The 21,062-nt window shown below is 38.8% G+C and overlaps 1 protein-coding gene across 1 annotated transcript; it reads left to right on the top strand.

The window, feature by feature from the left end:
• The first annotated feature begins 222 nt into the window (after positions 1-222).
• CUNH1orf185 (chromosome unknown C1orf185 homolog) lies at positions 223-20,144 on the top strand. The gene is made up of 5 exons (XM_040978678.1): positions 223-238; positions 3,611-3,716; positions 10,028-10,157; positions 17,554-17,590; positions 19,443-20,144. The coding sequence occupies exons 1-5, from the start codon at positions 223-225 to the stop codon at positions 19,829-19,831; spliced, it is 678 nt and encodes a 225-aa protein (XP_040834612.1). The 3' UTR covers positions 19,832-20,144.
• Positions 20,145-21,062: the final 918 nt, after the last annotated feature.

Below are 21,062 nucleotides of genomic sequence, written 5' to 3'. Positions count from 1 at the left end.
TCGGAGAACGGACCCTGCATACTTGACATGAACGTGTAGACTGTTGCTACACGTTGATATTTTGGAAATATCAACCAGAGCCTGTAGATTGATAGTAACTTCCAGGTTATCCCTGGCAACGTTCATCCATTAGCCTAATGGAGAATGAGCACGGAGAAAAGTGGTTGGAAGGTTTTTATGACATCACTTCCATTCAAATTCCATTGGTTAGAACTCAATCACATGGCTTCATCTAATGGTAAGGGAGACCTGGTTATGCAGCCCAGCTTTTTGCTTGGGAAGAAGAGGAAATATATTTGAACAAGCAGTTAGCAAACTTTCATTTTTCTGGAGGAACTTGTGTGAGACAAGTAATACTTGAATCATGGATATTCAGTAGAAATTTAAGTTATTGGGTTCCTGCTATTTTCTTTGGGGAAAATTCATTTTAATGTATACATGACTATTTCAATTTTCTGTCTCTTTCTGAGTCACTTTTTGTGAAACACATTTATACTATATGTTTTATGTAAGCCTTGAAATAAGCATAAATTTATTGAAGGTGTTTTCTTGTTTTAATCTCTGCTATATCGATGACAATGTTCTTCCATCATTGTTAATAGGTTCCCACGTTTTTGTTTTTGCTTTTGCTGTTTATAAAAGATTTCATTATTTGGACAGCAGAAGCAGAGAGAGAGAAAGAGAGAAAGATCTTCCATCCAGGTTCACTCCCCAAATGGCTGAAACTGCCAGAGCTGGGCCAGACAGAGCCAGGGGCTTCTTCCAGGTCTTTCCACCTTGAGCAAGCACTGAACTGGAAGTACAGCAGCATGAACTCAAACTGTTACCCATATGAGATACAAACATTGTAAGCAGCTCTACCTACTGAGCCACAAAGCAAGCTTTTTATTTTATTTTAATTTGATTAATTTTGGTAGAGATTTGTCAGTTCTACTAGTCATTACCAAAAATTTTGTTTTGATTTAATTAATTCCTGCTACCATTTGCTTCCTCTACATTCTTTGGGTTTATTCTGCTGATCTTTTCCAACTTGTAATTTGGAATACTGAGTCTATTGTTTTTAACCTTGTTTTCTAACACATAATTTTGAGCTATCCACTTTTCCATTCACTTTTATACCAACTTGATGCTGCTTCTGAACTCAGAGCCCAACCTATATTATAGCCACTACTATTTTTTCTGATACTTTTCTTATTTTGTCCGTAAAGATTCTTATATTTGGGGCCCGGCGCCATGGTCTAGTGGCTAAAAGTCCTTACCTTGAATGCACTGGGATCCCATATGGACGCCGGTTCTAATCCTGGCAGCTCCACTTCCCATCCAGCTCCCTGCTTGTGGCCTGGAAAAGCAGTTGAGGATGCCCCAAAGCTTTGGGACTCTGCACCTGCATGGGAGACCTGGAAAAGAAGTTCCTGGATACTGGCTTCAGATCAGCGCAGCACCGGCCATTGTGCTCACTTGGGGAGTGAATCATCAGACGGAAGATCTTCCTCTCTGTCTCTCCTCTCTGTATATCTGACTTTGTAATAAAAATAAATAAATCTTAAAAAAAAAGATTCTCACATTTGAATAGAACTTTCTTCTTAGTATAGATTTTATCTATCATGTTTATCATTCAATAGTATGTGATATTTCCTTATGCCACCATAACAGTGGCTCTGAGTAGGACCACTGTTCCACAAATGGCACATCTGGTAGTGTCTGGAGCTATCATTGGTGCAATACACATCTTCTGTCAAAAAAAAAAAAATAATATTGAAGCTGAGAAGCCTTACATTAAGTAAAAATACTATGTTCTTATATGTATAAGTTTATTTGGCTTTCCTAATTCGAGTTGTTTGGATTTTTGTTTTAAACATATCACCATGAGAGTCTTATATAATTTTTTTATTCTTCTTAATTAATTCCTGAACTAAAAACACAAAGTTTGAGAGGCACTATCTTAATGTTAGAAATCAGGAAACAGGGCCCGGCACGGTGGCGCAAGTGGTTAAGTCCTCGCCTTGCACGCCCGGGATCCCATATGGGCACCGGTTCTAATCCCGGCAGCCCCGCTTCCCTTCCAGCTCCCTACCTGTGGCCGGGAAGGCAGTCGAGGATGGCCCAAAGCTTTGGGACCCTGCACCCGCGTGGGAGACCTGGAAGAGGTTCCTGGCTTCGGATCGGCATAGTATCAGCCGTTGCGCTCACTTGGGGGAGTGAATCAACGCACGGAAGATCTTCCTCTCTGTCTCTCCTCTCTGTATATCTGCCTTTCCAATAAAAAAATAATAAAAATAAATCTTTAAAAAAAAAAAAAAGAAATCAGGAAACAACAACAAAATCTTTAGTATGTCATATCCTAGTGGGATTGTCTAATATGTTCTTGTACAAAAACACATTCTAAACTAGTTTTATTATTCCTTATCCTTTCCCCCAAATAACATACTACTTAGTCATCTTAGGACTCCTCCTAGATTCTATGTTGCCTTCTGTGAAAGCTTTCTAAATTTTGCTATCTGCTTAAGTGGCAGATTTCAAAATCTTTATGAAGAGTTGACCTAGTTGACCATAATTGCTAGACTTTTTTTTTTATTGTTAACTCTTTTGATTCTTAATACTTGCCAGTATTAAAATGATTGGTAACAGAACCAGGAGAACAGAAAGAAAGAGAACATTTGCTTTAATTTACTGCACAACTCAGTTCAACTGTTTTTCTTACATGGGCCTCAATTTTACTATTGATTAAATGGAGGGTTAGCACTCCATAATTCCTTTAAGCTTTTTCAGTGATAAAATTTATGATATGCTATTACTTTGTATTGCTTTCATTTAGCTTCTGTGGTATTTCACAGTTCTTGGTATAAACAACTTTTAAAAATTTCTAAGACCTTAGGAGTTCCTCAGAATGTTCCTTTATTACCCTTTCCTACCTTCTTATACTGACTGATAATGTAAATCTTAAAAGTCCCTTATGTTGGAGGACTGCCAGGGACGTTACTAGAGAAATAACAAAAATTCACAGCTGCACTGGAAAAGAAGAAAACCAGACCAAGAAAGAAGCAGGTGACAGCTATACAAAAACAAAATCCAGGTTTCAGATCCTAGTGCGGTCAAAGAAATGTGCCTTGGGGGCCCAGTGCAGTACCTAGTGGCTAAATCCTTGCCGTATGGGTGCCATTTCATGTCCTGGTGGCCCCACTTCCCCATCCAGCTCCCTGCTTGTGGCCTGGGAAAGCAGTCGAGTTTGACCCTGCACCCACATGGGAGACCTGGAAGAACCTCTAGGCTCCTGGCTTTGGATCAGCTCAGCTCCGGCCGTTGTGGCCACTTGGGGAATGAATCAGCGGACAGAAGATCTTCCTCTCTATCTGTCCTCCTCTCTGTATATCTGACTTTCCAATAAAAATAAAGAAAACTTTTTTTAAAAATGTGCCTTGGGGCTTAAATTTGTAGGAGGCTGTGTGTGATTCCCCAAGAAAGGATCCTAAAGTGCATTAAAATTGCATATGATCAGAAATCAGGTCTGTCCTGGCTAATGTCATAACAATAATATTTTTAAAATCATATCATTTTATCTAGAGAATGAAAACACATGTGCAAAATTATCTTTTGTAATCTATTTGTATAGGTTTTTTTAACCAGTTAACCTACTTTCTGGCTGCTGGCGCTGTCAGTTTGGGAATCGGCTTCTTTGCTTTGGCGTCAGCTTTGTGGTTTCTGATTTGCAAACGAAGGTAAGATTTACTCAAATTTTTGTTCAACTGTTTTTTTTTCCTTTTAAAAATCCAGTGAAGGACTTTTTCAAGTGTTATCAAACTTAAATAAATATAGTAATACTGATTCTGTAATTTGGGATTTGGTGTTAGATGCTTTTGTCAGGTTAGATGCAACATAAATTTTAACTAGCCTGAAAGGAGAAGACCGAGAGTAATATGAGGTACTTTAAGGAAAAACAAAAACTTTCGGAAAATGGACTAAAAGGTAAGTCTGTTTTGGTGAGGAAAAAAATTAAATCCTTTTAAGCACCTCCATGTAATAGCAATCATTATGCATCAAAATTTTGAGGAATGACAAGACTAACTCAATATTTTACACAACAGGGATTTGATTATAAGGCTATATAACTGTAAAAGTTCAGCTTTCAATGTAGAGGTTGAAGACGTTACCAAGAGATGAGGGAGGCATTTGGTTTGGTGATGCCAAGTGAGGATGCCAATATCCCAAATGGGAATGCCTGGGTCCAAGTTGAGGCTCTAGTCCTGCTTCAGCTTCAGCAGACTCTGGGAGGCTGCAAATGATGGCTAATGAATTAGGTCTCTGGCACCCATGAGGGAAGTCTGGACCATTTTCTAGGTTCCTGGCTCCAGCCCTTCACCCTCCCCACCTTGCCCTCACCCCACAACCCTGATTGGGGGATCGACCAGCAGATGGAAGATTTCTGTGTTCTCTCGCTCCTTCTCCTTTCCCCTCTCTTTCCTTTCTATCAAATAAGTGAAAACCATTTGAAACACTGAATGCACTGCTGAAAGAGAAAGACACTGTTTCTTTAGCAGCTATTTAAGAAAATGGCTGGGCTGACATTGTATGCAGCAAGTTAAGCTGCTTGTTAGTGCCAGCATCCTGTATGAGCACTGGTTCAAATCTTGGCTGCTCAACTTCCATACCACTTCCCTGCTAATATGCCTGGAAGATCAATGAAAGATGGTCCAATTGCTTGATGTCCCTGCACCCACATGGGAGGAGATCTGATAGAGTTTCAGCTCTTGGTTGGTGTCAATCTAGTCCAGTCCCAGATTTTGGAGGCCATCTAGGGAATGAATCATCAAATGGAAGATTCTCTCTCTCTCTCTAACCGTACCTTTCAAATAAATAAAGTTTTTAAAATAAGAATGAAGCTAACAGAATGCTCTGTATGATCTATAACAATCTCTTTCCAAAATCAGAAAAAAAAAGATTGACAACAGTTCCTTTCAACTCTAAAAGCTGGTGTTTCTACTCATTTAATCAATTCAATATGTGTATCATCAGTTTATAAAGCATGCATCTTTACATAATCTTCTCATGATCTTCTAGTGTCCCCTGTCCCATCCCATGGGCACTTACTACCTACCCATTCACATTTATAACTCAGAACCCTTGAGTTTATTCACTAATGTGTTCCTCCATCCGGTATTTAGTGTATGCTCACAGTTTTTTAGTAATTGAAGATACAACTGTGAACAAGTCCGATAAAGTTCATGTTTCATACACTTACAGTTATTGGACAAATAGATCAAGTGGTCAGGGAATGCTGAACAAGTAGGCCGTGCTTAATCTGAGACCTGAGTTAAAAGCAGCAGCCAGATACATGAAGATCTAAACTACAAAGCATACAGGGTGCAAATGAAGACTCATGGAAGGAGAATGATCTTGACACACAAAGATCAGTGGGAATAATTTGCAATGAGTTTCTATCATGAGATTGAAGAAGTAAGTTAAGGGCTGCATCACACAGAAATTTGTAGACTGGAAAATGGAGTTTAGATTTTAATACTTGGGTCATTGGGAGATTTTAAACAGAGGAATGGTACAATTATCATGATAGCTAACATTGTTTATTTTATATATATTTTTATATGTATATTCTATATATATATAATTTTATGACACAGTTTCATAGGCTCTGGGATTCCCCCAGCCCCTTCACAAACCCTCCCCCCATATTGAATTCCTCCATATTGTTAGTATGGTACAGTTTATAATCAGTCATGATTCCTTCATTGTGGGCATGGACCATGCAGAGAGTCCAGCATCTTATTGTCCAGATAAATTCAACGGTTTCTTGGGGAGACCATCCTTGGTCTGAAAGCAGAGCTGGAAGAATATCATCCCCTCCAATTAGATGTTACTACACAACTTCAACAATAGGAGGAAACATCAAAATTAACAACATTATGAAGTAAATTAACATGGTATTGAGTGACCAATATGATAGGCACTATTCTAAGTGTTTTGTATGTTGCCTCCTTTAGACTTAGCTGCATGAAGTAGAAGTATTATTATCCCCATCTTAAAGACTATGATGCCTACCAAAGTTAAATTATGCTGTTTTAATGCTTCTTTAAAATTGGAATTTAACTGACATATAATATAGTTCACAGATCTTAAATGTCTAATGGTGAACCTCAACAAATAATATACTGAAAGAACTACCACCCAGTCAAGCTATCACACTTCTATCACTCTAGAACTTTACTTCATGCTTCTTTTTTCCAGGCCTCACTCCCCATCTTCTATCTGAATCTCTTGCAGGAAGTTTTTATGTGTTAGTCAGAAATTGCTAATAAATGGAGCAATATAAGTCGAGAAGAATATGGGGTCAAATTTTTTTCTGTCCTAAAAATATAAGACGTGCTTGATGTCTCCTTTCCTCCTTTCCATTCTCACTAAATTTGAATTATCACCAAGCTCTATTTGTTTTCTTGCATAAGTTGCTTATATCTATTAATTTCTCTCCATTACCACTGTCACCTCCAAATCCCGGCTATCACTATCCCCTACATAGACCATTACAGTTGGAGTCATAACTGACCCCTTCCCTTCACTGTTGGACTCACTTCACTGTTGGACTCACTTGATCTCTTCTACAAATCTTTCAGAATGCAAATATGATCAAGTCACCCTGCTCTTCTCCTTCCCCTCGCTGTATTTTAAAGAACTGCTCATTGCTTGAAAAAATGGAAGAAGAAAGATTTATTTATTTATTTGAAAGGCAGAGAGAGAGTAAGGCTTTTCATCCACTGGTTTACTCCAAAAATGGCTACAGCAACTGTGTCTAGAACAAGCTGAAGCCAAGGACCAGAAATTCCACCTTGAGTTCCCACATAGATGGCAGGGGGCCAAGTATTTGGGCTGTTTGCATTGCCCATCCAGGCACTTTATTTATTTATACTTTTTAAAAAAAGATTTATTTTTAAATGTTTTTTTTTTTTATTGGAAAGGCAGATATACAGAGAGGAGAAAGATCTTCCATCTGATGGTTCACTCCCCAAGCGGTCGCAACGGCTGGAGCTGAGCCAATCCAACCCAGGAGCCAGGAGCTTCTTCTGGGTCTCCCACGCAGGTGCAGGGTCCCAAAGCTTTACACCTTCCTGCACTGCGCAGTCAAGGCAAGGACTTTAATCACTTCGCTATCGCACTGGGCCCAAAGTTTTGTAATTTTACCATACAGTTTCATAGGCTCTGGGATTTCCCATACTCCCACCCAAATTTCCCCTACATTATTACAACAGTATAGTCCTGAACCCAGTGGCATGGTTCGGTGGCTAAAGTGCTCACCTTGAACGCACTGGGATACCATATGGGCGCCAGTTCTAATCCCGGCAGCTCCACTTCCCATCCAGCTCCCTGCTTGTGGCCTGGGAAAGCAGTCGAGGATGGCCCAAAGCCTTAGGACTCTGCACCCAAGTGGGAGACCTGGAAGAGGTTCCTGGTTCCCGGCTTTGGATCGGCCGTTGTGCTCACTTGGGGAGTGAATCATTGGATGGAAGATCTTCCTCTCTGTCTTTCCTCCTCTCTGTATATCTAACTTTATAATAAAAATAAATCTTAAAAAAAATAGTATAGTCCTTCATAATAGTTATAAGCTCGTCATTCTGCTATTTAAGTGTTTCTGACACTACAGGTATGGACAATGACAGAAAAGTCCAGCATCCTATAGTCAAGATATATTTAGCAGTTTCTTTGGGAGTTCATCTTTGATTTGGAAGTAGAGATGTATATTGACTGCATTGTATCTTCACATCTGGATATAACAGTCTCTGTTGCAGTTGCTATACATTCCCTTAAATAAAAGCCATAAAACAAAATCAAAAACAGGAATAAAGTGAAAAAAAAAAAAACCTTTACAACGGTACCCAAGCACGTCAGCAGAAACCTGGATCATAAGCAGCACAGCCAATACTCTACACTGTAAACTGGGATGCTGGTGTCTCAAATTACAGCGTCATCCCTTCCCCACCTGCACTGCTTTTAGGATAAAGACAACATGACATACATCTTCAGGCCCCAATTTCTGCTCCTCTATTTATAATTCTTTTCAAGGTTCATGACTATCCTTTAATGAATGCAAATATTTGTAGAAACTGTAAGTATCAGACCCAAGGAAGACCCAAATGAGTTCTATTTCCAAAATCTCTATCCTCTGAACTCAAGTTGATCCTCCAATTCCTCCTTCATTCCTTTTTCTTTCCTCTTTCTTTCTTGCTTGCTTGCTTTTTTTCAATACAATTCCGTAGACAGGATTTCCCCTCCCCTCTCTTCCTCTCTAATTCCTCTCCTGTCACTGATTCACTTGTTACAATAGTATAGTCCTTCAATGCCACACTTTCCCTCTTGTTTTCTTTGTTTATTCTCCATTGTCCTAATCTCGACACTCAGTCTTTCTTGATATTATTTTCTGCCTGGAATATTGTTACTTACACATGATCCTCTTGCACCAAATTCTCCCTAATAGGTAATACTAAATGTCTCAGCCTTCCTTGTCCTTTCTGACCAGGTTAATTTCCTCTGTTTCAATCACACAGTACCATTGACACCGCTTTACACATATGTAAATTTTCTTGTGATTATTCTTTATTGTGTACCTTCCTTGCTATTGTTTTTGCTCTGTGAGAACAATGACATAGGGATACTTGTACTTTCTTCTCCCACCACTATACACACACCCTAAAGAAGTTAGTAGAGGTGTCGACACCACGGTTCAATAGGCTAATCCTCTACCTTCAAGTGCTGGCATCCCATATGGGCACCAGTTCATGTTCCAACTGTGGAAAATGGCCCAAGTCCTTGAGACCCATGTGGGAGACTGACAGGAGGCTCCTGACCCCTGGCTTCAGAATGGCTCACCTCCAGCCATTCTGACCATTTAGAGAGTGAACTAGTGGCGGAAGATGTTTCCCTCTCTGTCTCTCCTCTATGTAAATTTGTGTTTCAAATGAAATAAATAAATCTTTTTTTAAACAGTTAGTAGAATGATGACATTAAAAAGTAACTGCATAAAAAAAGGTAATTGCATAGTCGCCAAAATTTCTTGAAAGTCATCTATAATTTTTCATAATATGCATCTTTCATGAACTTTTTGTAAAAGAATCAGGTCTGGGATCACCTCAGACGAAGTTTCTTTGGAGATCCCTCCAACCGAACTGCTGATTTCAGAACCCCAAGCATGAAGAGACTATGTCAGCCAGTAGATTCTGAATAGGTTTCATTGCGATTGGAGCGGCGAGATGGGCAGCAATCCAGAACTGTTGAACTGTCAAAACTGTTTGAGCAGAACCCTCGGAGTGTGCCTCCTGTTGGGGATCTGGGATGGGTGGGAGGCTGGGTGGGGCTTTTCCCTTTGTTACTCCCCTGACCTCAGATACAGGGGAAAAATGATAAGATTAGTGTGGAAACAATGGTTTAACCCACTTTCACCCTGTAGCCTTTGACCCTTTGTACCCTAATCAACTAAATAAGATTATTAAAAAATAATTTTAAAATAATAAATAAAATTGCACAATATGCAGCCTTCTCAGATTGCCTTCTTGTACTTAATAGGTGTTTAAATTTTCCCCTTGTCTGTTCATTGCTTAACAGATCACTTCCTTTTAGTGCTGAATAATAATCCATTTTCAAAAAGTATTATTTTTCAAATGCTTAAGTTTAGGGTGATCTTTGAAACTGTTTCGCCTATATCTATCTTTTTTGTGATCAGCTGAGGTTTTTAACAGATAAGAACCAGAAAAAAGTATCTCAAAGATTTTTGCTTACTATTCATACTGGAACTATTAACCCTGCATAAGTGGCCTAATTTACCTTCTGTAAATGAAACAGAAGATTTAATACACATTGCAGAAGAGTAAAATACATATAATGACACCTTACGTGAAGATAGAGTATATAAACTGATTTATGCTTTAAAAAAAATAAACACTATAGTGCATTGAATCTTTCTTGAAGTTTTGGTATATACATATCAGAATAATTTCAATTGGTTAATAACCCCTATAAAATTTTTTTTCAGAGAAATATTTCAAAATTCCAAATTTAAAGCAGCTGATGAGAAATGCATGCAAAGTTCATCGAAGATTAAATCGCATTCACAGTGTGTTTTTATTTCTCGAAACTTTCATACTGGAAGATTCCAATTACAGGTAGAACATATTTCATAGCAATCTTTCCAAATAAGTTCTTTTGATACTGTGTCATTAGCTTATTATTTTTAAATTTAATGAACAGAACACATACTATTTTTAGTTTGAGAGATTAATACAGCTCTAAGTGGAAATTGCCAGAACTGATTAAAGTTTATACTATAGAAAAACTAAGAAACATATACTATGTTCTGTGGTTGTTTCTCTACATCATTAGCTCAAGAACCCGCATTCTCCCTATCGATACTGTTATTAGGAATGAAGCGAAATAACAAGAAAAACTGATCACTACGTATTGATATAGTGCTGGCTTTCGTTTGCTAACATTTTGTTGAAATGTTTGCATGTATGTTCATCAAACATATTGGTCTGTAGTTTTCTTTTTTGTATCGTGTCTTTGCTTGTTTTTCATGTCAGAGGGATGCTGGCCTCATAAAAAAAATTCTGTAATTTTCTGTATCTTGGAATAGTTGAAAAAGTATTGGAGTTGGCTCCTCTCTAAGTGTTTCTTGGAATTCAGAAGTTCATTAATTGTGACAGGCAATAATATAAGCTATTAACAGGTGAAATGAGGTGAGGGATATATGGAAACTCTTATTACCTCACAATTGTTTGATGGCGATTTGAAATTATTCTGAAATTTGGCATTTTTTTTTTGTGGAAAAACAGAACACACAATTATCAGGCCTGTCAAAGAAATTAGGGAATGAGAAATACTCAAATAACTCATTCAAATAAACTAATGAAATTCAGTTTGACAAGAATATATTAAATCATTGTGGTATTCAAAGTGTTGGGTGCTCCTGTTGGGACTTCTAAGATAGAGCCCTTACATAACTTCTGTATCACAATTGAGAAATGTGGGCACACTGTTAAATGTGCCAGATGGTAAGCGTCAAAATAGTGTTATGCATCAAAGTAAAACAACATAGAGAACAGTAGAAATGCAAAACTGTGATGTCCCTAAGCAAAACAAATGCTTTAGTGATTCTGTGGCATTGGTAGTGACTAACTGACGTCAAAGCTTTACTACACATCTTAAGAATTGAACTTAAGTTGGGACTGGCATTGTGACTCAATAGGCTAGTCCTCTATTTTCAAGTGGCCACTGGCTTGTGTCCAGGCTGTGCCACTTCTGGTCCACCTCCTTGATATTGAGAACCCATCATATGTTAGGCATTGCAGTAGGTACTAATGATTTAATGATGCCCTCATGTTTAATGGAAGATAGATACAAATAGACAAGTATAAAAGTATCATGAAGGCAATTTAAATTAATTTTGTTTTTATTATTCAATTAACAAATAAGTGGAGGAGCTTCAAAAGTATTGTGGAAAATGGTATTAAAAAGTCATAGTCTAGGGCCCAGCGCGGTGGCGCAGTGCTTAAGGTCCTCGCCTTGCACGCCCGGGATCCCATATGGGCGCCAGTTCTTTTCCCGGCAGCCCCACTTCCCTTCCAGCTCCCTGCCTGTGGCCTGGGAAAGCAGTCGAGGATGGCCCAAAGCTTTGGGACCCTGCACCCGCGTGGAGACCTGGAAGAGGCTCCTGGCTTCGGATCGGCATAGCATTGGCCATTGCGCTCACTTGGGGAGCGAATCATCAGATGGAAGATCTTCCTCTCTGTCTCTCCTCTCTGTATATCTGCCTTTCCAATAAAAAAATAACAAAAATAAATCTTGAAAAAAAGTCATAGTCTAGATTCTCCAAGAATTTTATGAAGTCCCCCTTGTATGCCAAGAATTGTTCTAGGAAATTGGGAATTTGGTGATGAGTGAATGAGTTTTATGGAGTTTACTTTCATGAAGTTTACAGTGTGAGGGAAAGATACAATATACATTATAAAAGCAAACACAAGATATTATTTGGGATTTAGAATTCTGTTCTTAGTTTTTTAATTAACAAAATCTGTATATATATATATATATGTAACATGTGAACATGAAGTTTTGAAATGCATATACTCTGTGGAGTTACTAAATTGAGCAGTGAACAGACATTGCCTTAAATATGTTTCTTTTAGCCTGAACACTTAAAATCTACTCTTTAGAGTTTTCAAGAATTTATTGTATTGATTATAGTTACTATATTGTGTGATACGTTTCTTGAGCTGTTCCCACCCCACCTCAACCCCTAGCATCCGCCATTCTGCACCGTACTTCTATGAGTTCAGCTTATTTAGATTCCACTATGAGTAAGATCATGTGATATTCATCATTCTGAGTGTGGCTCTTATTTTATTAACATAATATTCATCCATGGTGCAGTAAATAACAGCATGCCCTACCTTTTTAAGACTATTATTTGGGATTTTTAATAGCCAATGATAGGAACAAGGAAACGTAAAAAGATAAAGTAGTGCTAACCTCAGGCACAATGCTTTTTTTTTTCCTGTCTCAGTGTCTGTCTGCCATGGCAGGGGGATGAAAATTACAATAAAATTGTGATCTAATACACTTAAGAGCTATAGCTTGCCTTTTTATAAAATATTTTATTGAGAGACATTTCACACAGAAGAATAAGCACATACACAATTTAAAGCATTATAAATGGAATATTTTAATATTTACAGTTTTACCATGTGAATTTAAATAGACATTAATATTGTGTTTTTGAACTCCATATCTAATTTCTCTTTTTATTGCAGTGTTACATTTCTGAGATTCAAAGCATATAACCAAGTTCATTATTGTTGCTGTTATTTGGCTTCTTTTTTTTTTAAGATTTATTTATTTTTATTGGAAAGTCAGATACACAGAGAGGAGGCGAGACAGAGAGGAAGTCTTCCATCCATTGATTCACTCCCCAGCTGACCTCAACATCCAGAGCTTCACTGATCCAAAACCAGGAGCCAGGAGATTCTTCTAGGTGTCCCATGTGGGTCCAGGGTCTCAAGGCTTCGAATCACCACCAACCTCTTTCCCAAGCCACAAGTAGGGAGCAGAATGGGAAGCAGAGATGCCGGGATTAGGATAAACAGCTATATGGGATCCCGGAGCATGCAAGGTGAGGACTTTAGCCACTAGGGTACCGCACCAGGCCCTGTTATTTGGCTTCTTTCAGATGGTATGTGGCCAACACCTGGGTGGTTATAGTTGCTTTCTCAGGAAACTTCTATAAATATTATATTTCCTAGGGAATCGCTGCATCATGGAGGAGCTACTTGGCAAACATTAATAGATTATTTAAAATTATTTTCCAAAAAAGCTGTATTAATATACATCCCCCTTAAGACATGCATAAGTGTTCTATAGTTCCAGTAAATATTGATATTTTTAGGCTACACACTTTCAGCAATCTAATGAACATTTAATATTTCGTTGTAGTTTTTTAAACATCAATTTTTTTCAAGCCATTTCACAGCAAAACTGAGTAAAAAATGAAAGTCCTGTAGATCCCTGCCCCACACATGCACCTTTCACCACACTGTCAACAGCCTTCTCCAGTGTCCGTTTAAGAGTTGATAAACTCGGGCCCGGCGCGGTGGCTCAAGTGGTTAAATCCTAGCCTTGCACGCCCGGGATCCCATATGGGCGCCGGTTCTTATCCCAGCAGCCCCGCTTTCCTCCCAGCTCCCTGCCTGTGGCCCGGGAAAGCAGTCAAGGACGGCCCAAAGCTTTGGGACCCTGCACCCGCGTGGGAGACCCGGAAGAGGCTCCTGGCTTCAGATCGGCATAGTATCAGCCGTTGCGGCTCACTTGGGGAGTGAATCATCGGACGGAAGATCTTCCTCTCTGTCTCTCCTCTCTGTATATCCCCCTTTCCAATAACAAAAATAAATCTTTTAAAAAAAAAAAGAGTTGATAAACTCATATCGACACATAATCCAAAATCCACACTTTATACTCTTGGTGTAAGATATGTTCTATGACAAATTGACAAGTATCCCCAATTATACTATCACCACCAAAACAGAGTCATTTTACTAGCCCCCAAATCCTTCTGCTGCTCCAGTGCCTAAATTCCTGCACATTAACCCCAAGCAAATCCTTCCTGCTTTTTTGTTTCCAATATAATTGCTTTTTCCAGAATGTCATGTAATCGTAATCATGTAACACACAGCCTTTTTAGGTTGGTTTCTTTCACTTAAAAATGTTCAATTATGATTCCTTCATGACCTTGATGGCCCATTTCTTTTTAGTGCTCAATAGCATTGGATAGCTACACCACAGTTTGTTTAATTTACTCTCTGTGGAAGAAACTCTCCATTGCTTGCAAGTTTTGGTGAATATAAATAAAGCTTCCATATACGTTTATGTAGACATGAGTCGTTTTCAGCTCATTAAGGTATATGCCAAAGAACACTGTCATTGCCGCCTACAGTAAGGATGTGTGCAATGAAAGAAGAAACTGCCTGCGAATCTATGTCCCTTGTGGTTTTATCAGTTTGCATTCTGACTAGCAATGAATGGAATATTTCTTACTCCACATCCTCCCCAGCAGTGGGTGGTGTCAGTGTTTGGGACCTGCACCATTTGACCCTAATAGATACCTAATGAGCTCTTCTTATTATACTCTGTGTTTCTTTAGTGCCATATGATGTTAAGCACCTTTTCATATGATTACTTGACATTTGTATATCTTTTTTGGTATGATGTTCATTTACATCTTTTTTTTTTCTCTTTAACACTTTTTTACTTTGGTGTACATCCTAAGTATTGGGAAACTCTTATGTGACTACAGGGTGTTTTTAAAATTCAGTAAATCTAGTATTTATTTAATATTTTAATAATCTACAGCTTTTTAAATCTTTTTTTCCAATGATTTTCTTTCAAAAAAAGATTTATATGTTTTTATTGAAAGTCAGATACACAGAGAGGAGGAGAGACAGAAAGGAAGAACTTCTGTCCACTGATTCACTCCTCAAGTTGCCACAACAGCCGGAGTTACGCCAATCAAAAGCCAGGAGCCTGGAGCCTCTTCCAGGTCTCCCACATGGGTGCAGGTTTCCAAGGCTTTTGGCCATCCTCCACTACCTTCCCAGTCCACAAGCAGGGAGCTGGATGGGAAATGTGACTGCCGAGACTTGAACCAGTGCCCATCACGAACCAGTGCCCATATGGGATCCTGGCGCATGCAAGGCAAGGACTTAGCCACTAGCCTCCAATGATTTTCTTTATAGAAGTTCTTCCCTCTAGTATATGATCCAGCTCAGAATCACATCTGTACTTAGCAGCCTTGTCTGTTCAGTCTTTTTAGATCCAAGACAGTTCCTCAATTCCTCTTTCTCTTTTAGAATATGGGCGGTGACTCTATGAGTAGACTGTTCTTCACTTTGATGTTTTCTATCTGAAGGCATACAATAATTGTTCTTAATTCATTATTTCAATTTGATTGCACAGTCAAGATAGTGTACTTTTGCCCCCACTGAATTAATAAGCAGCCTGTGTGCTGACACTGAAATCATGCAAATAGTCTTCCATTATCAAAACTAACTTACTTTTTAAAAATATTTATTTTTATTGGAAAGGCAGATTTTATAGAGAGAAGGAGAAACCAATTCTAAGATGCCATCAGCTTCACTGCTCAAGGATTAAGAAAAATCTAAGGCCTACTGGCTGACCAGGTGTACTTCTGTGTATCCACAGACCTAAACATTTGCTGTGAAGCCTGGCCAGGAGAGCTATTCAACTCACTCTGCTTTTCCACCTCTCATGTCACGAGGCTGATGCTGCAGCCTAACCCAGCCTGCCACAGGCCCAGCTCTCACACTGGCAGGTGCTGTGGCTTAGCCCACCACATTTTACATCTCATCTGGCTCTTGTGCACATCCATGGGTGTGCAATGTTGCTCATCCTGGCCTGCCCCCAGAACCAACCCATACACATGTGCTGTAGCCTTGTGCTCAACAGTGGGAGCTGTGGTCTTTCTGGTGAGTGCCCAGAGTTCCCCTGTTCTGTTCTAAGCCCCTGATCTTGCACTTGCTGACAGGTGCTATGGCCTAGCCTGGCATGGCCCAACCCCAGTCTTGTACTCACCAGCAGGTACTATAGCAGGCCCATCCCAGCTTGTCCCCAGTCACAGCTCTCATGAGTGGGTGCTATGGCTTAGCCCAGTCCAGCTCCACTCCCAATCCAGTTCCTTGCTTATGACCTGGGAAAGCAGTGGAAGATGGCTTAGATTCTTGGGCCCCTATACTCACGTGGCGGACCCAGAGGAAGCTTCTGGTGATTGGCATCGGATCAACTCAGCTCTGGCCATTGGTGGCCATTTGGGGAGTGAACCAGCGAAGATCTCTCTGTATAAATCTCTCCTTCCTTCTCTGTAATTTTTCCATTCAAATAAAACTGAATATATTTTTTTTAATTTTAAGAAAAGGACAAAGCATTTTGTGGGACAGAGGACAATCTGGTCAGCATAGAACATTAATATCTTCTCCTCCAGAACACAGAAGACTATTATTTCTTCAGCTTCATCCTCACCCCTGTATCCTAAACAATGGGTTAATCTAAGGAAGTCTGAATTAGAATCACTTGTAGAGTGTGTTATAGTACATATAGCCAAGTCTACACCCACAGAACATGTTTCAGGAGGATCTAATATTGACAACTCTCATACTAAGGCTAAGAATTAATGTTTTAAAGATCTGCTTACTGTTTTAAAAGGCAGTTACAGGGGGCAGGAAAGACAGAGATCTTCCATCTGCTGGTTCGCTCTCCAAATGGTTGCAATGGCCAATTCTGGACCAGATCAAAGATGGGAGCCAGTAGCTTCATCTGGGTCTTCCACAAGGGTGCAAGAGTCCAAGTGTTTGGATCATCTATCCAAGACCATTGTAGGGAGCTGGATCGGAAATGAAAAAGCCAGGATTTGAGCCAGTGACTTTATGGGATATCAGCCATTGTAAGAGATGGTTTAATGTCCTACACAGCAATGCCCACCCTAAGAATCAATATTTTAACAAATATACCAGGTGATTCTGATGCCCTAAAGCCAGAAATATTACACCACATACTTCCCAGACCACATCTGGTATGTGTGGTCTAACCAATGTCTTTAAAAGAATACTCCCATTGGTGTAAAAGGCCATCAGTACAGATATGCTTTGTTGGTGGTTACTTAAATGATTAAGCCTAGCAATTCCAATTACTTTTTAGCCTTCTCTAGTTCTGACCACTAACTAATCCAGTTAGTGGGACTGGAGAGAAGTAATCTTGATTGAAACTTCTGGATTCCCTGTCCTGGAGATTGTTTTCTTGGACCAATCCAAATACTTTCAGCTCTCTTTTTTTTTCTTTCCTGTCAGTTTATTCTGGTGAAATTCATGTTGTAAGAAAAACTACTTTCCTACATGATTTATGGTGTTAAAATTTATTACATAGATATGTAAATTAAATATATACCTTAAGATTGCATAAAAATATTCAATTTTTAAAATATAAATAACTTTTATGTAGGAGGAGCCAAGAAGAAAAGAAGCAACATGTATAAAAGGTATGTTTCTCTCAGCAGTTAATTACAACAAATCTTAATCAATTAATAGCAGTTTACACCTTTCAAGAATTAAGACACTATCATCAATGTCACTTGATTATCTAAAAGCCATACCAATTCAAGTGTAGCATTTATTTGTATGTGAATGGACTTTTTAAAGAAAAACAAAACTGGCAATATCTTATTTTGAGTTAAAATGTGAAATTACATTTTTATTTGTTTGTACTCATTTTGTCATGTAGAAACGCTTGAGGGTCAAAAAGACAGGAGGGTTTATTATAACCCTTTATGTATTGCATATATTGCAGTATCTCAAAACATTACTTCCCACCATAATTTTAGAAATGCCAACTATAAAATATAAAATATTCAAAATAGCTTTTCAAATTAGTATGCAAAACATTACAAAGCATATTTTAAATATTGTACAGAAATGATATTTTCTGAGGCTGGCTCCTTGGGACACAGGCTAACCGTCCGCCCTGTGATGCCGACATCCTGTATGAGTATCTGGTATCCTCTTATGTTCCAACTCCCTGCTTATTGTCTGGGAAAACAGGACAGGATGGCCCAAGTCCTTTGGGATCTTGTACCCATACGAGAGACGTAAAAGAAACTTCTGACTCCCAGCTTTGGATCAGCTCAACTCTGGCCATTGTAGCCCTTTAAAGAGTGAACCAGCAGATAGAAGACCTTCCCTCGCTATCTCTCTTTTTCTCTTTAAATCTGCCTTTCAAATTAAAAAAAAAAAAAAACTTAAAAAAATATTTTGTAAAACTTAGCAATTTTAAATACCAAATGTGCCACCTAATTAACATAATGAGAAAAGCATGAAACTTAGAGTAATGAAAATCTGGGTTAAAATCCATTTTTATTTCGTTTGTGAAGGATCATTTCTCCAAGTCTTAGTTTTTTGTGTGTGAAGTAGTGTTAATAATAATTACCTTAAAGACTCATTGAGAGTATAAATGAGCTATGGAAGTATGTTAAAATGCTTTGTAAATTGTAAAGCTCTCCAGAGATGTTTGTTATTTAGCCTATAAAACCCATCCACAGGACCTTCCAATTGGCTACCAAATATTCTGTGATTTTTGTTTTTTAAAATAAAATAGTATTTAACTCCAAATAGTTAAGAAACTATCTACCTTCTAGATGTTAAGTGGAAATTCAGATAAATTACCTCCTAGATGCCAAGGAAAATTCCATAGTTCAATTAATTTTAACAGTTTGAGCAATGCAAAACAAAAATCAAATTATGCTAATTGGGCTGCTCTTAAAACCACAGCTGATTCTGGGGATTCCAACCAGCATCATGATCAGATAGCATTCACAGAAAAAATGGAGGTAACAAATAGAACAAATAAGCTTAATTGGCTTCAGCCATATCACTCAAATAGTCAGTTGGTTACCATGTTTACAGCCTAATCAGGCAACTGGACACGGGGCCTTCTGCAGCCAAGGAAAGCTCATTTACCATGATGCAAGTTTATGTTGGTTTGGTCCTTTGGGCTCAGTGTAGAACCTGGTCCAAATCAATGGCTTTTTGCAGTTTTCTTTACCATAGGAAACATTCAGAACTGAGCTGTCTACCCTAATTAGATGTTTTCCCCTAGTAAAATAGTTTTTCTTTAGGCTAAGATTTTCTGCACTTGATTATCATGAGAATATTGCAGTTCCCGATTATACGTTGAACTGCACAGATGATGACAGCAACTCAGAACTGTCTTTATTCTTTCTCCCTGTCCATTGTAATCCTAAAGAATCTGCATTTTAAAAAAAGGAATGTTACCTTATGTTAAAATTTGGTTTGCAAATATTTACTGTTCATAATAAGTCTGATTTTTTTTTTCAGTTCAAGATCATCCTACAGATGAGCTTCATCCTGCAACACAAAAGGTCATTGGTCATCCCCCGAGGAGTAGCTCCTCTACAGACCTCAGCAGTACATTGAGCTTTTCAACATTACCACCTGGCTCCCACTACAGCCGAAGTATAGAAGCAGCTGATGATTGGTTTTCCGATGAGTCCCTCATGAAAAAGAGCCCGCCAATGCCTCCTCCCAAGGAACTTCTAATGGAAAAAATATTTTCCTATTTGTCTAGCTTTTCTTTAGAAGATTACACTGAAAATGTCACAAACACGACACAGTGTGATGGTCAAAAAGATGACAGCGATAAGGAAATCTTTTCACAGAGAGACACAGAGGCTGAAATACAAAACCTTCAGCAAAACTTTCAATGACTGCTTTGGAGACCTAGTGTGCACTGAAATCTGGCAAGGTTGAAGCTGAGTCACCATCCGCCGAGCCTCTTAACATGTCTGTGCTAATGCTGCTTTTCTTGTACTTTACCATAGAGCAGTCCCACTTCCCTTGCTAGTTCTTATTTCTAGGAACAAAATTAAAGGAAGAATTAGGGTGATATGAACATTTAGCTTAACCCCTCATATATCATTCTAAAGACATCAATAAATGATAGAAATGTACCTCCATATACAGGAGAAACACTTAAAAAATCTTCAGCACAAATAAAATATATTTTTGAATAAAACATACACAATATTTCCTTATACTTTTGATTTTTGTTTTGTTTCGGTGTGGGTCGGGCCAAGTAGATTACCACCATTAGTTCTTCTGAATGTAATATAGGCAAATCACCTTCAGATCTTTAAAGATTTTACTTATTTTCATTGGAAAGTCAGATAAAAAGAGAGGAGGAGAGACAGAGAGGAAAATCTTCTGTCCGATGATTCACTCCCCAAATGACTGTAATGGCCAGTGCTGCGCCGATCCAAAGACAGGAGCCAGGAGCTTCCTCCGGGTCTCCTACATGGGTGCAGGGTCCCAAGGCTTTGGGCCGTCCTCGACTGCTTTCCCAGGCCACAAGCAGGGAGTTGGATGGGAAACAGGGCCACCAGAACCTAAACCAGCACCCATATGGGATCCCAGCACTTGCAAGGCAAGAACTTTAGCCACTAGGATATTGTGCCAAACCCAATATGTCATGCTTTTGTTATACAATCTAATTTTATTCCTACAGGGCAACTTAGAACACTGTAAAATTTTCAGAAAATAGTCTTTCCTCCTTCCTCTTTTAGAATGATCCCCCAAATCTCATACCATTGTGACTCAAGCGATGTATCTCCGGTCTGAAAGACCTTTGGTTAACTTTCTGTTGATGACTCTGAAGGATTTCTGGCACTTACCGTATAATTCATCTCCCCCTCCCCAACCTTTTCCTAAACGCCTCCCCATGTAATCAATCCCTTTTTTCTTTCTACTGGGTAGAATAACTAACAAAGCATAATACCAACTTTTATTCTTTTTCTAGTATTTTATTTGTTATTTGAAAGAGCTGGAGAAGGAAGTAGAGATCTTCCATCTACTGGCTCACTCCTTAAATGGCTGCAGAGGCCATGGATGGGTCAAGCCAAAACCAGAAGCCAGGAGCTTCATCCAGGTCTCCCATGTGGG

The sequence above is a fragment of the Ochotona curzoniae genome, unplaced genomic scaffold (assembly GCF_017591425.1).
Source record: "Ochotona curzoniae isolate NIBS_2020 unplaced genomic scaffold, NIBS_Ocur_1.0 contig_291, whole genome shotgun sequence".
NCBI classification, from domain to species: domain Eukaryota; kingdom Metazoa; phylum Chordata; class Mammalia; order Lagomorpha; family Ochotonidae; genus Ochotona; species Ochotona curzoniae.
This window is presented reverse-complemented; position numbering and strand designations above follow the sequence as displayed.